At 37.6% G+C, this 15,616-nt stretch overlaps 1 protein-coding gene across 2 annotated transcripts in view; it reads left to right on the forward strand.

Annotated features, from left to right (window-relative positions):
• Positions 1-15,616, forward strand: part of LOC111728740 (inversin-like) — a 58,696-nt gene that overhangs the window by 17,873 nt on the left and 25,207 nt on the right. For both annotated transcript variants that reach the window (XM_023534264.1, XM_023534263.1), the window contains exons 7-8: positions 508-614; positions 7,621-7,833. In XM_023534264.1, the coding sequence (XP_023390032.1) occupies positions 508-614; positions 7,621-7,833 (320 nt within the window). The remainder of the gene's footprint in view (positions 1-507; positions 615-7,620; positions 7,834-15,616) is intronic.

Here is a 15,616-nt window from a genome sequence, read left to right on the forward strand (position 1 = left end):
CTTTTAATTTTGTCAATTTCAAGTCTATATGCTTAGAAGCTGCTATTAGGTGCATATAGATTTAGGATTGTGATATCTTCCTTTTTGACTGCTTGAACTCTATGAAATATCCCTATGTATCTCTAGCAATGCTTCATGCCTTCTTTATCTTTTATGACACTGAAAATTTTTAAGAATGCAGGCCATTTATTTTACAGAATTTTATTCAATTTGGGTTTACCTTATGATTCATCATAATTAGATTCAAACTTTACACTTTTGGTTGGAATAATATATTTATATAAGTGATATCGAATCTGGAGACATGTGATGCCCCATCACGTAGTGCTAATTTTGATCACTTAGTTAAGATACAATCCATTTTCTCTACTTTACACTTAATATTGTCCCTTTCTGTATTTAAGCAATTGGGGGAGAGATTTGTTTATATTTTTGAGTTAGCATAAATAACCATGAGTCCAAAAATACGTTCTCCATGATATACTTGAGTTTTGCTCATTCTTATAGGGAAGAACAGCTTTGCACTGGTCCTGTAACAACGGATACCTTGATGCCATTAAATTACTACTAGACTTTGCTGCTTTTCCTAATCAGATGGAAAATAATGAAGAGAGGTAAGTAAAGTGTTGATTAAAAAAAAAAAGTGTACTGTGGTTCATCTTACATCCTTTCTGCTACATTAAAAAATCTCAAGTTTAGATATTGGTTCAGAAATATTAAGTATACTCAAGGAAACACTACAGTACTAAGAAATCCTGAATCAGAAGAAAAGAGCAAAGGTTCCATGCAATGTTGACTTAGAATCATAGGATTTTAAAGCTATTTTAGAACTTTCAATATTACATAGGGCAAGCGCACATTTTATAGATGAGGAAGCTTACTCCTTCTGGCTGTTGACTAGCATAAAGTCAGGGGGTTCCTGACTGACCAAGACTAGGAGTTCGGTTAGGCCAGTGGAATGTGTTATAAGTTTCTCTTGGTAAAGAGGACATTATCAATTAGTGGATAGAGGTGCCACCATATAGCATGAAAAAGTGAGGAGAAGCTAAGATTCAAGTTTGGGACTTTAGTCTAAATACAGATGTCTTGAATAATATGAGATCCACAGAGTTAGGCTCAAGTTGTTCCCCAAGGACCTAGTAAAAAGACCAGACATGAAATCTAAGCAGAAGAGACTCTTGGCAGTCTTAGATCTAGGAAGATTCTAGTAATTTGTAGGTAACAACTAAGTTTATGGTCAGATTCACAGGCCCTGAGCCTGGGCCTGTGCTTTAGTTTTTATGTTTCTGGATGTTTTGACCTTCTTAGCCACCACCAATTCTTTCTTTCTCTCAGGAGATAGGAAACTTTGAGGAGAAGGAGGGACTTTCTCTAAGCCAGTTGCCTCAGAGGAATCATGATCCTCCTTTCTGGAGCCAGCCCCTTCATTTTTCTCACCTCTTTCAGAACTTTTCTCCATTAGTTATAGCTTCCATCCATTATTTTCCATCACTCACTTTTTTCTGAAATTTGTCTTCTTTGCCTATAAAGTCTTCTTTTTCTCAAACCGTCTTAACTGCCTCCATTTCCCCATACTCACCATTCATGCATCTGCAGTCTGGCTTCCATCCTCACATCTGTGCTGAAATCTGTGTCTGAATGGTCACTGACCACTTCCTAGTCGAAAAATCACATGTCGTCCTCTTTTTCACTCTCATTGGCCCTTCTGCATCACCTGTTTCTGTCGCCTTCTCTTCTTTATTTTATGGAGACTGTATCTTCTCTAAGCTTCTGTGACAGTATTATTTTCCTGATCCTTTTCTAATCGTGTCTGCTCCTTCTCTGTTTCTTTTGGCTCCACTTCCACTTTTTGTTTCTTAAATATAAACATTCTTCAAGGAATGGATCTCTTCTCTCCACCTGTTTCCTTTGGCGATCCAACCTACCACCGAGGTTTCAGCAGTCCCCTGGGTGCTGGTGAGTTCTAAACTTATATTTCAGACTCAGTATCTCTTCTTGGTTCACACTGTCATCTCCTCTCCATTACCAGCACCGTTGTCTAAATCAAGCCCTCTTGACTCTTTCTGGGACTATTCCAATGTCTCCTTGCTGTTTTTTCTCCTTTGATCTTTCCTCATTCATCTACTTCCAAGGTAGCCTTCCTAAATCATATTTCCAATGTAAGTATTAGTCACATCCTTCCTCTCTTCAAATACAGTCTAAGGAGATTGTTCTGATCCCACCATCATGTGTCCCAAACTTTGTTCTTCCCTACACTTTTTTTTATATTTTTATAGCACCCGGCACCTTTCACTTTATATTATCATTCTGTATACTCCGTCCTCTCTGTTAGCTGAGAACTCCTGAAGATGATGGTGGTCATCTTTGTATTGCTCACAGTGCTTTTCATGAAGTAGATGCTCAGTAAATAACTTGCATTGTCAACTTGGTGTTTTCAGGCTTCTAGTAGCATGACCCTGCTTCATACTAGTTGCATTAGAAACTTCTGAAATTCTTCAAGCACATGCAGAATTAGATAAAGAAGACTAGTTTGCCTTACTTCAGGAGCAGTTACATAAAGAACTCCCTCTCTACTATAGTCAAATGACAACTGCAAAACAAAAAAGATTTGAAGATTTAGGAGGTTGGACATTTAAGGAAGCTGGAAAGCCAAGTGGAAAGCTGAGGTTTTGACATTAAAGCAGATATATGAGAAAGCTAAAGACTTCTCCCTTTGAAATCCTAAAAAAAAAAAAAAAGAAAATTTACAAATCCTAAGAATTAGCAATGATTTATTTCTATAAGGGTTTTTTTCTATAAGTATTTACCGACTACTGTTTTTAAAGAAACAGTAAATATATATGTATATAAACATAACGTGTGTGTGTATAAATTCAATTCCCATTTATATGCTATGCCTTGTATTTCAGACCTAAGTAAGCCTGTGAATTAAGGTGCTTACTGCCTCCTGGAGTAAACACATATTAATTACAGACCAAAAAACCTCGGGAAAGATCCTCCTAACTGTACTTGCCAATCTATAGATGAAAAGAGACAGTAGCAATATTCCAGGCTCCTTTAATGTTTCATCAGCAATGCACTTTGATGTACAAATGTCAGAACTTGGCACTGCCTCTTATGTTTATTGACATTCTGGTTTAGGCATTCTGCTCATCCCACCAGACCATTCCCACATGGCAGGTCCAATTGTATCTTATCTCTTGTCTTTATCTACATTGTTTCTTGACTGGTTACCATCAATGTAGTGCTAATTTTTACTTCTCATGCATTGACACTAACCACTTGATGTGCCCAGCATAGACATAACTTTTGCCAGCTACATCTGACTTTCAGTCAATAACTATCTGACAGCCACACTCTGACATCGATGGTAATATTCACAGCACTTGAATGTTTCTAAATTGAATTGGGGATGAAGAAAGATTTAGTAGGAATAATCACAATATGATCAGTTGCTTAAACTCTAGGTATAAACTTCAGGCTTAAAACCTTGCTAGATATTTGGATTGTGTTTCTTTGATCAAAATTGACTGAGAATCCTGAATAAACCAATTTTTAAAAAAAAGATATTTTTGAGAAAATTGGGAAAATTTGAATGTGGATTGGCATTAGATCATACTAAGGAATTCCTGTTAATTTTGTTACACAATAATAACATTATGGTTATATCCATATTATTTATGAATGAATACTGAAATGCAGAGAGATGAAATGATAGTTCTGAAATTTGCTTTAAAATACTTTATCAAAAATAAAGAGGAAGGGCCTTGCTGAAGCAAATGCGGCAAAATCTTGCTAATTGTTAAATTCGAGTGATGAATATATAAAGGATTCTTATGTTTTCTCCCCACTTTTGTTTATGCTCAAATTTTCTCATAAAGACATATAATATTTTCATAATAAAAATATTTAAAATATTTGAAGTGCAATTTTCCATCCAGAAGCAGCCTGAGAGATCTAGTTCTTTTTTCCTCCTTCCTTTCAACTTTTACAAATGAGAAAACGAAAGTGAAGAGAATTGAAGAAAATGCCCAGGGTCCCACAGGTCTGCTGATGCTGACTCCTAGGTCGGCATTTTTTAGGGTATATTATGTTCCCTGTTATTTCCTTTTGTCATATTTGTAAGTAAAGGCATAGTTTGGGCCTTACTTTCATAAACCAGATTTTGATAATCCTGCTTGTATACTATATGAAAGACACTACATTTTAATTATGGAAGAAATGATCAGGCTTACTAAATATATGTTATTTGCATGTTGATTTTAGAAGTTTCATTCTATAGGAGACATACTTAATAATTGATAGATGTGTCGTGGAAAGATTATTGAACAGGGAATCATGCAATCTTAGTTCCAGTCTAGATTCTGCAAGTAACTAGTTATATTATTTTCAGCAAGTTGTTTAATTTTTCTGAGTCTATTTATTCATTTTATTACAGTTTAATGTTCTCTAAAATTCATGAGACTGTTGTGTGGTTCTCTGACTCTGATCATCTTTTCCATTGAATATCTAGTTAAACTTTTAAAAGTTCTTCTGAATTTATAAAACATTACCCACTTATAAATAATGTTTTAAAGTTTATATAGACACCTCTCCTTATAGCCTTCTGGTCAGTAAACAATAATGGCAAATTGAGCTGTCCTAAAATGGGGGTTCCTTAGTTTTAGCATTTGGGCTTCCTTCTGAATTCAGAGTTTCCTTACTGAAGTGACCAAACCACCCTTTGTTTATACTGAAAACCTCGTCCTTGTATGTCTTGCTATGACTGTTAGGTGAATTTTGAAAAGAGATCATTTTTTTCCCCATGATCATTAAATGATTTTCTGTGTCTAATCATACATCTATATAATCATCATTTTTTCCACCTCAGAAATTAGCTGATTATTTCCTCCTGGCACCTCTTATTGCATTGAATTAGTAACAGTCACTCAAAGAAGAATCAGATCCAGTGGCAGCCATTAGGTGGTTATAAATACTAGTTTGGGTCCTGTGGAAATAGTATTTATGATAAGTGACTATGGTATGACAAATCATACTGCAGTGTATGTCCTATAATAATAACACTAATAGCTGACATTTATGAACTCCTCCCTGATACAATGTCAGACTTGACATTTATTCATTCTTTCCTCATGCTGACTCTGTGATGAGGAAAGCTGGAGCTTAGAAACATCAGGTTAGGTTGTTTAAGAAGTAACAGTTATCCTTACCTTGTTGGATGGTAGAATTTGGGGGTTTTTTTACTTTACTTTTTTTACTTTTTGCAGTATTTGAAATCTTAAAATCTGTCATTTTTGCCAAGTAGTCATTTTTCTTTTTAAAAAAGGAAAGCATATCTGCCAAGATATTATCAGTTGTTAATTGTGAGAGTGTGGATATATATAACTGTTATTTTTTTCTGTGTATTTATCCAATTTATTTTGTATTTCTAAAAATAGAAGATATATTTTTAAAAAGGAATTTACCCGAGATCATACATCTAGAAGGTAGCCAGTTGATATTTATACATATAACTAACTATATGACAATAATACCCATCTTTTTATCAAAAAGGTGCTATATGCACCTTGTACAAAATTTAAAAGGCATAAAAGGGCGTTCAGTGAAAACTAAATGTCCCTCCTACCCCTGCCTCTGGGACAGCAGTTTCCCTCTCACTGTTAGCAGTCTCTTGGGAAACTTCTGGAGTTACATTTGACATAGATAAGCATACAGCGATACAGTCTTTGTATAAATGGAGCACGCCATAATACTGTTGTTTTTTACTTTTTTCCTTTTCTTCATTTAATAAGACGTCCTGGAGGTTGTTTCTTATTTATTCATATACCACAGTAGTGGCTGCATCATACAGATGACTTTATTGTGTAGACGGCCTCTGCTTTATTTAAACAGACCCCTGTTGATGGATATTGAGGTCGTTTCCATTCTTTCACTATTTCCAACTGTACTTTTATGAATATCCGTGTACATAAAGCATTTCGCACATGAGAGCAGATCTGTAAGATAAATGCCTGTAAGTGAAATGGCTGCATTGAAGGGCAAAAGCATGAATTATTTCGATAGATATTGCCCAATTGTTCTCCCGAAAGATTAATGTAGTATATGAGAGAGGCCGTCTCCCTCCATCCTTGCCACCACAGTATGTTCTTAAAATTTTGATTTTTGCTAATCTTATTATTAAAGTATTCTCCTACATGAGTCCTAATTTGTATTTCTGTTAAATGAGTGGGTTTAGACATGTTTAGGAGCCTCTAGTATTTCCTGTCTGGGGAATTATCTTTTATCTTTGTTTTCTGGTGGTTTTTCCCTGCAAATTTTTTTAATTAATTAATTTATTTTTTTTATGGTGACATTGGTTAACGAAATCAAATAAGTTTCAGCTATACACTTTAACAGTAAGGCATATATACATTTACACTGTGTGTTCAGCTCTCATAGTTAGATTTCTGTCACCACATATTTGACCCCTTTACCCCATCTACCTCCCCTCTCCGTCACCCTCTACCCTCTGATAACCACTAGTCTATTGTCCATGTCCATGAGTCTCTGTTTGTCTTGTTCATTTGTTGCTTTTAGGTTTATATCCCACATATAAGTGATATCATGTAATTTTCAACTTTTTCTGTCTAGCTTATTTCACTTAGCACGATAATCTCGAGGTCCATCCATGTTGTCACAAATGGCAGTATTTCATCTCTTCTTATGGCTGAGTAATATTCCATTGTATCTATGTACCCTGCAAATTTTTGTTTTCATGTACTTAGATTTATCAATCTTAAGGTTTATAAGTTTTTAATCTTTTTTTAAAAGAAAGACTTCCCACTTCAATTTTAAAAAACTTTCATGATTTCTTCTAATACTTTTCACAGTTTATTTATATATATGTTTTTTTTTTACTTTTTGCACTGTTTGAATTATTAAAATGTGTCATTTTTACCAAGTAGTTATTTTTCTTTTTAAAAAAGGAAAGCATTTCTGCCAAGATATTATTAGTGGTTAATTGTGAGGGTGAGAATGTGTGTGGTTAATTGTGAGGGTGAGAGTGTGTGTGTGTGTGTGTGTGTGTGTGTGTGTGTATTTATGAATTTGGAGTAAAATGTAATGTAAGAATCTTTTTTTCCCACATGGCTAGCTAGTTGTCCCAACACTATTTAATAATCTATTCTTTCTGCAGTGATTTAATGGGCCATTCTTATCATACACTAAATCTCTCCATTTATAGGTATACTTTTTATTCTGTAAGTGTTATGTATAGATAATCATGGACTCAAACTTATGAATCTCACAGAGTATTATTTGCAGTAACTTTTTTCAGATAGGAGCTAGGAACTATTTGGAATATGGGGAAGAAGAAAAGTGATCCTGTATTCTCACAGCCCCCCGTTTGTGAGCCAGTGAGTAAAACTCAGGAATGGACATGGTCAGGAGCTTTACCCTTGTTTTATGACCCTCAGAGAGAAAAGAGAACAGCCCTGGAGTAAGAAGATAGTGTTGCCAGAGAATATTTCACATCTTAGAACGAAGTTTCCTTTTACTGTGTAATATTGCCAGTTTAACTGTGCCTTGAATTACATGCCAACACTTAAAAGAAAAAAAAAAAACCAACCTTTTCTGTTTCAGGTACACTCCCCTTGATTATGCTTTGCTCGGTGAGCGCCACGAAGTGATCCAGTTCATGCTGGAGCGTGGTGCCCTGTCCATCGCAGCTATACAAGACATTGCCGCCTTCAAAATCCAAGCTGTCTACAAAGGGTACAAGGTCAGGAAAGCTTTCCGAGACCGGAAAAATCTCCTCATGAAGCATGAACAGTTGAGAAAAGATGCTGCTGCCAAGTAAGTTTGAGCTGTAGATTGTGTTCTTGCAACTCAGAATCAGGTTGGAAGGGGCGGGGCGGCGGGGGGTGGGGGGTGCGGTCAGGAGAGGGACTCTGGAGAGAATCCGAAATGATTTTGAGCCCTATATCCATGTCATCTCCCCCTTCTGCTCACCAGTCCTTCAGGATGAAGGCCTAATCTCTACTTTGTGGCTGTTCCTCTAGTTTAGTCCTTGATGTTATAACCCAGGGACAAACCACTGCCACACCCACCCACGGCAGGTAGTTGGAGGGTGGGAGCACCACCCACAGTGAGCTACAAAGAGGTAACTGGTCTTCTCACCTTTCCTGCCTTTCCAAAAGAAACTTACACCAATATCTAGCCTACTTTCACTAGACCGATTACAGTCTGGTTTTGATTTGATTAAAGCAACCAACTTGTATAAAGAACTTGCTTTCCCCAACCTGTTCCTTAACAAATAGGTACTAAATAATGTAATTTATTCAAGAAATAGTAATTGAATTCTTAACTAAATACAGAACTATTGGCTGGAACCTACAGAGAAAAGAGTAACTAAAAGCAAAATACTTGCTTCAAGGACCTCACACTTTTTCGGATAATGGTACAAAATGTGCAAAATAGTCATTTGTGCCTATTACACATCGTGATACCATAAATGATTAATTTTAGATTACGCTTTGATTTGCCTTTTCTTTGATACTCTGTTGGGTACTTTAAATACAGGAGAGTATTGCATTAGCAGGTATAGATCCACAAACTTCTGATGAAGATGTGAAAGACAGTTTCCTGAGGGGAGTGGCTTCCTAGGCCACATCTTGAAAGTTTCCAAATCTTGGGTCCTTCCAACTCTTGAATCCTTCCATATCTTGCCCACAAGGGGGAAGCGTAAGTGTAATAAATAACAATTAAAAATAATAAAAGTCAGGATAAACCATGTTAGCAAGAAGTTAAATACCACCGTGAACTGGAATGCTAATGTCATATCAGCCTTCGCTAGTTGAGACTGACAGAAACATTATTTTCTGTGACTCTGAAGCATCCTAGGAAATATTTTGCATTGTTCTCTTAACGAGGCTCTCTTCTCTTCACTTTTGCCAAGAATCCAGTATTAACCTAAAGGCTCAACATGCCTCTTTTTCCAGCCTTCTTATAAAAGTTCTCTGCATGTGAGTGACAAATGTAAGTAGGTAATACGTATGCCAAATAAACCTGAGTTGCAAGTAAATATTCTTTGCAAGGGACAGAATATTGTATTTCCCTCTTCTGATGTTTCTACAAACTCCAGATTAATGTGTGAGAATCTTTTTTCAGAGTTTGAAGTCATATCTACCTGAATATGAGGTGGGAGGCTTCGAAGGCAACGTGACTGACTTTGTCCCCAGAAAGTAGTATGTTAACCTAAACACATTCCACTTCGTTTCTGGAGAGAGGGAGCCCTGGAGTCCTTCTTTCCCCCAAACTCCTTCTCTAGCATAGTAAAACATTTATGGCAGAGTCGAAAGAAGACCTGAGTTCAAATCCAGCCTCTGATATTTACTTATGAATTGAACACAGCATTTCTCTCTCTGGGCCTCAGTTTCTTCATCTATTAAAACATGGCTGATTCGACCAGTTGATTTCTAGGCACTCTTCAGTTCTGTGGGAATGCCCAAGTCTTCACTGTTAGTGATCTCAGCCTCCTCTTCCTCTCCTTTGCCCGGCCGGGTGCTGCCCAGAGGCTGTATACCTGGGGCTAAGGGTTTGGATTCAGTGTAGAGGCAGGAACGAAGAATTCTTTTGTCAGAAGGTGGTCTCTACAGAGGGAGGGGTTTCAAATAATGACACTTAAATAGAGTATATAATGGTTTACAAATTTTTTTTCCCTAACGTGGACTTTTGTAAATCCCAGTCCAGAGGATATGAAATGACAAGGAGGTTTGGGAATCATCTAATTCACCCCCCGACACACACCTTTTACCCTTTTGCTTGTTATCCTAATTAGTTTCAATATTTTGGAAGATAGGTACTCTTTGTTCTTAATTCTTGGTTTCCGAAGTTCTTTTTTATTTTTTTGGCTTTTACATCTTTTTTTATTATTAAATTTATTGGGGTGACATTGGTTAATAAATTACGTAGGCTTCAAGTGTACAATTTAATAATACGTCATATATATATTGCATTGTGTGTTCACCACCCAAAGTCAAATTTCCTTCCGTCTTACTAGGGGAATGCAAATCAAGACTACAATGAGATACCACCTCCCACCTGTAAGATTGTCTGTTATCAAAAGACAAGTAATAACAAGTGTTGGAGAGATTGTAGGGGAAAAGAAACCCTCGTACACTGCTGGAGGGAATGTAAATTGGTACAGCCACTATGGAAGCAGTATGGAGGTTCCTCAAAAAAATTAAGAATATCACCCAGCAATTTCAACTAAATTTGAAAACATTTATCCATAAATATTATTCATCGTGGCCAAGACATGGAAACAACCAAAGTGTCCTGCAATAGATGATTAGATAAAATGTGAGATAGATAGATAGATAGATAGATAGATAGATAGATAGATAGATAGATAACATACATACATACATACATACATACATACATACATACATACATATACACACACACACACACGCTCAATGGAATATTAGCCATAAGATTGATGAAATACTACCATTTGCGACAGCATGGATGGATCTTGATATTATCGCGCTAAGTGAAATAAGTCAGACAGTAAAAGCTGAAAACCATATGATTTCACTCATATGTGGGATATAAAACTGAAAGCAACAAAAGAATGAGACAGACAAAAACTCAGGCACAGACAACAGTTTAGTGGTTACCGGAAGGAGGTGAAGAGATAGAAAAGTGTAAAGGGGATCAAATATATGGTGATGGAAGGAGATTTGACTTTGGGTGCTGACGTTCATTTTTAAAAACCCTTTTAAATGGGAGCTGTGCTTACTGTGATAATATTTGAAATTGCCAGAACTGAAAAATTATAATCTCCTTTTCTTTTTCTCAATCACAGTCTTTTCTCTATCTCTCCGAGTGCCATTATTGGAAAGAAACGAGTTTCTTACACTGTAACTATCACCTCTTTTGTCATGTAGCATAGATCTTTAAGGGAAATATTTAACTATTAAAGAAACCGAATTAATCTGTTTTCATTTTATTTCTCAAAAGTTATTTCTTAAAATCTGAGTCACTGTTTTATTTCGTGTTTGGTTTTTGTTTTAATGAGCAGAAATCAGAATGTTAGATTCAGTTCATGCTGCTGCTGCCTTGTTGACTATGGTGGCCTAGGCATATCATGTTACCTCAGTGTACCTTTCCCAGTTGATCACTATAGGATGGCAGAAATCACCTTCCTTAAAGTAAGGATGTGAAAGGAACTCATTAAACTTAAAGTGATTTTTAATTTACTGATACAGAAATTGGGAGAGACGTTTTAGCCATATTTTCTAAGGCATGTTTTTAAGAAAATATTATTTAAGGGATACTTATAATCCATTTAAAAGCACTTTATAACTCATACTGCACCACCTATGTTATTGCCGAAATGAACATTACTGTAATTTACCTGCCAAAGCACGCAGTTGAATGCACACTAAAATAAGACTGTATTTATGTTGATCACTCTTCTTCCCCGAAGCTTCCTTTCTACCAGGTTTTTATTTCACTCTCTAATCTCCGATCTCCTCTCTGACTCTTCCTTCTCATGTCTTTTTAATTATGCCGTCTCCACACTGAGGTCAGCCCTACGGGCTAGCTCCTTAGACTTCTATTCCTGCTATACTTTTTTCATTAAAAATATACTTACTCTTAATACTTAAATTACTTCATCTCTGTAGATAACCTCTTAATCTGTCTCACATCTTGACCTCCTGGAACTCTAATCTTAACTCGTCAGTTGCCTGCTGGTCACTTCCTTTTAGTTACTTGCCAACATTTCGGATTACTGGGCATTTCCATTTGCATGTCTTGTTGTCAGTATCGCTTCAGACTCACTGTGTGAAACCTACAGCTCATCACCACAACCTCTCTCTTCTTGCCTCCTTATTTCCTTGCTAGTGCTGCCACCACTGAGTCTGTTAATTCCTCTTTTGAAATGTACTTTCATGTCCTTTTGCTTTCATTCTCTGTCCCACCACTCTGTACAGGCTACCATTCTTGAATACCAGCCATGCAGTATAAGAGCCTTCAACATTTTTCTTCCGCTTATATCTATCTCCAAGTCTCATTTCTCTCCACTGCTACCATCCTCCCAACCCCTCACAGTTGAGGTCTCAGCCATCCCGAGTTACATAATCAAGTCCAGTTTCGGTCACCCAGTTCACACTCTTGTGATGCTTAAATCCCTTTTATAGGAGGTTGTTCTGTGTCCTCAAAAATTCAAATGACAAGGAATTCTGTACCTCTCAGTTAGTATATTCCGTTAGTGAACAGTTCTGTCTGGCAGAAGTTCTTTTCTACCTTTTCATTTTTGGCTAGCCCTCGAAGCAAAAGAGAAAAGTCTACATCCTTTTCCATAAACCAGCTTTAGACAATTAACGAAAGTGCTCATGACACTCCCACACCTACCCCAGGTCTCCTTTATGCCTTATAGTGGATCCTATTGCAGCCTGCTCCCTGAACACGTTCAATTTGTCAGTGCCTTTCTCCAGAGTTGACCCATAGATCTGACTCCTGCCCATTACTGTGATCCGACCCATGGGGAACCACTTCCATCACTCTGCTTCATGCCATTCCATTTCTCTGAGCCTCTGTTTCAATAAAATACATAACTAAAATCAATAAAATAAAAAGAAGATTTCTTAATCCGGGTACTCCATGAGTGCCATGAAACTATATGTAGCATTTCATGTGTCATAAGCAAAAGTGAATTTGGGGGGAGAGGATCTACAGATTTCTATCACATTCTCAGGGTCCATGAGTCACAAAGAGGTTTTTTAAAAAATGGACTAAATGATATCTGAGGTCCCTCCCAGCTCTACCATTCTGTAAGTCAAAGGTCCTAAAACAAATGACATTTTCTTATTCCCTTGAGAGGAAGTCAAAGACCAAATATTACCAGGTCTGTTATTCAGCGACAATGAAGAGAGAAAAATCTGACAGAACCCGTACGTACGGTGCAATACCAACTGAAAAGGTTAGACCTAAACCTTTTCTGTCTGATGAAGTAATCAGTTTCCTCTCACTGGAAATGTCCCAGCAGAAATTGAATTATCATTCTCTAGGATAATATATAAGGATTTTTTTTAATTATATAAAGAGCTCATCTCTAAGATCTCTTCTGAGTCAAAGATTCTGTGAGTGCTAGACTGCATGTCTTTGCTTATTCTCTTCTCTCTGCCTGAAATAATCTTCTCTCACTTCCCTTCTTTCTCATTTTGACGTTCTGCGTAGCCTTCTTTTCTCTTCTGGTTTAATTAGTCTCCCGCATCCTCCCAAAGCTCTATATAGATACCTCTATTTTAGCACTCATCACTTCTAGAACTCAATATCTGCAGGAATGTATGGGTTTGATTTCCCACTAGATTGTCAGTTCCTTGAGAGCAGGGATTGTGTTATCTATCTCTGTATCTCCAGTGCTTTAGAGTACTTGATACACGGTGAGCATTTAATAATAAATGTTCAATAACTGACCCTACACTGGGTCTAAGACCTTGCATAAGTCATTTATCATTCTAGGCCTTAGTTTTCCCCTCTATCAAATGGAAGCATTGGGCCAGAAACTCTCTTAGGTCTCCTTTATGGTGAATCTCAGTAAGTGTACTGCTTTACCTCGCTGGCCTTACTTGTTTGCTTACTTTACTCACGTGGCAAACACATTTATGTACCATTTATCCTCACAACCCATGCCAGCGCTTATGTATTTGTGCATTTGGTTTTCCCACTCCATCCATATTTATCATGAGCAAATTACTATTTGACAGGTTCATGATTTAAAAAAAAAAAAAACATATGAGCAAAGGCATTTACCACTGCATATACTTGAACGTAGACCTCATTATCTGGCTTCCACAGAGAGTTGTATTTGCCCAGTTTTGACAAGAAGAAATTAATCCTGTGAGATACTGCATCCCACGAATATTCAATTTTCCATTGCCACGAGTACAGGACCTAGGAGAGGTTTGAGAGATATGATTAAAATGGCTCCCACAGAAAAGGGAGTTGTGTGGTTTCAACACGGAGTGTTTTCTAATAAAAATATCCTTAGGCCCAGCCCCACAGCTCTTAGACTGCACGGCACTGGTGCCACACCGAGATTTCTTCACTTCTAACCCTATCAGTCACAGGGCAGCTTATCTTACCAGCTTTACCTCTAGATAAAAGTAATAATGATTACTTACATTTATAGAGTGCTTTACAGCTTGCAAAGTTCTTACACATTAATTCATTAAATCCGGATAATAACCTGATAAAATAGGGCAACAATCCTTAATCTCATTTCATAGGTGGGAAAATAACACAGAGGTTAACTTGCCTGGAATCACACAGCTAGTTAGAGAGGGAGCTGGCACATGAATCTCACCCTACCCTAAGCCAGGGTTTGCACCATTATGTGGTTCAGGGGAATCATCCTACCAGCCATGCTTATGCTAGAGGCTGTCTCCAGATGGACCTATCTGATAGGCCAGCGTGGAACGGCCCTGGCTTCTTTTTTTCTGACTTATACCCATAAGTGTAACTGCTAGTGACAGAACCAGGCCCTCAAGTCAGCTTTTCTCCTAATCCAGTGCTTATTCAATTGTGCCAGTGTTGTTTCCAGTGATTGTTAAGACAGTGGTGCCAAGCCTCCATCATCAGTTCTGCAACGTAGTTCAATAACAGATTTTCCTGTTCTCAGAGCTAACAGCAGAGCATACCACTAACCTCCCAAATCCTTAAGAAAGTTAAGAAGATTAGTTGGCCCCACGCCTACACATTTATAAACAAGAATGGCACTAGGGCAAAGCCGGGTTAAATCGATTCGACAACAGGACACACTAATTAGACCTCCCCTTTCTGTGGGAGCCATTTTAATCACATCTCTCAAACCTCTCTTAGGTCCTGTACTCATGACAATGGAAACTTGAGTACTCATTGAATGAGAAGGAGACCGCTTATTTCTGCAGTGTGAGAATTAATTTCTTCTGTCAAAACTGGGTAAATACGGCTCTTCTGTAGAAGCCACATAATAGAGTAGGAAAAAAATGTCAACTTCTGGGACTCAAACTTTCTAGGTCCAGAGGTAGGTCTGTGCCATGTTATGCAAGCAGTCGCATCCGGTAGTGAGATGCCGAAGCCACTGGACGTTCAAGTTATTTAAGTTACTGCCCTTGCTCTGGTTCTCTACACATCAAGCAATCTTTTGATCAGTTAGTTTCTTATTGGCACTTTTTTTTTCAATTGTCATCTAGGCCAGTCGTCCCCAAACTTTTTGGCACCAGGGACCGGTGCCCCTGTGAGAATCTAATGCCTGGTGAGCTGAGGTGGAGCTGAGGCGGTGATGCTAGCGCTGGGGAGTGGCTGCAAATACAGATGAAGCTTTGCTCACTGGCCCGCTGCTCACCTCCTGCTGTGTGACCTGGTTCCTAACAGGCCACAGACCAGACCAGTACAGCCTGGGGTTTGGGGACCCCTAATCTAGGCTACTAATATTTTTAATTAAGTTTATTGGGGTGACATTGGTTAATAAAATCATATAGGTTTGAAGTGTACAGTTCTATAATACAGCATCTGTATATTGCATTGTGTGTTCACCAAAGTCAGATCTTCCATCACCATATACACGACCCCTTTACCCTTT

The sequence above is a fragment of the Pteropus vampyrus genome, unplaced genomic scaffold (assembly GCF_000151845.1).
Source record: "Pteropus vampyrus isolate Shadow unplaced genomic scaffold, Pvam_2.0 Scaffold123, whole genome shotgun sequence".
NCBI classification, from domain to species: domain Eukaryota; kingdom Metazoa; phylum Chordata; class Mammalia; order Chiroptera; family Pteropodidae; genus Pteropus; species Pteropus vampyrus.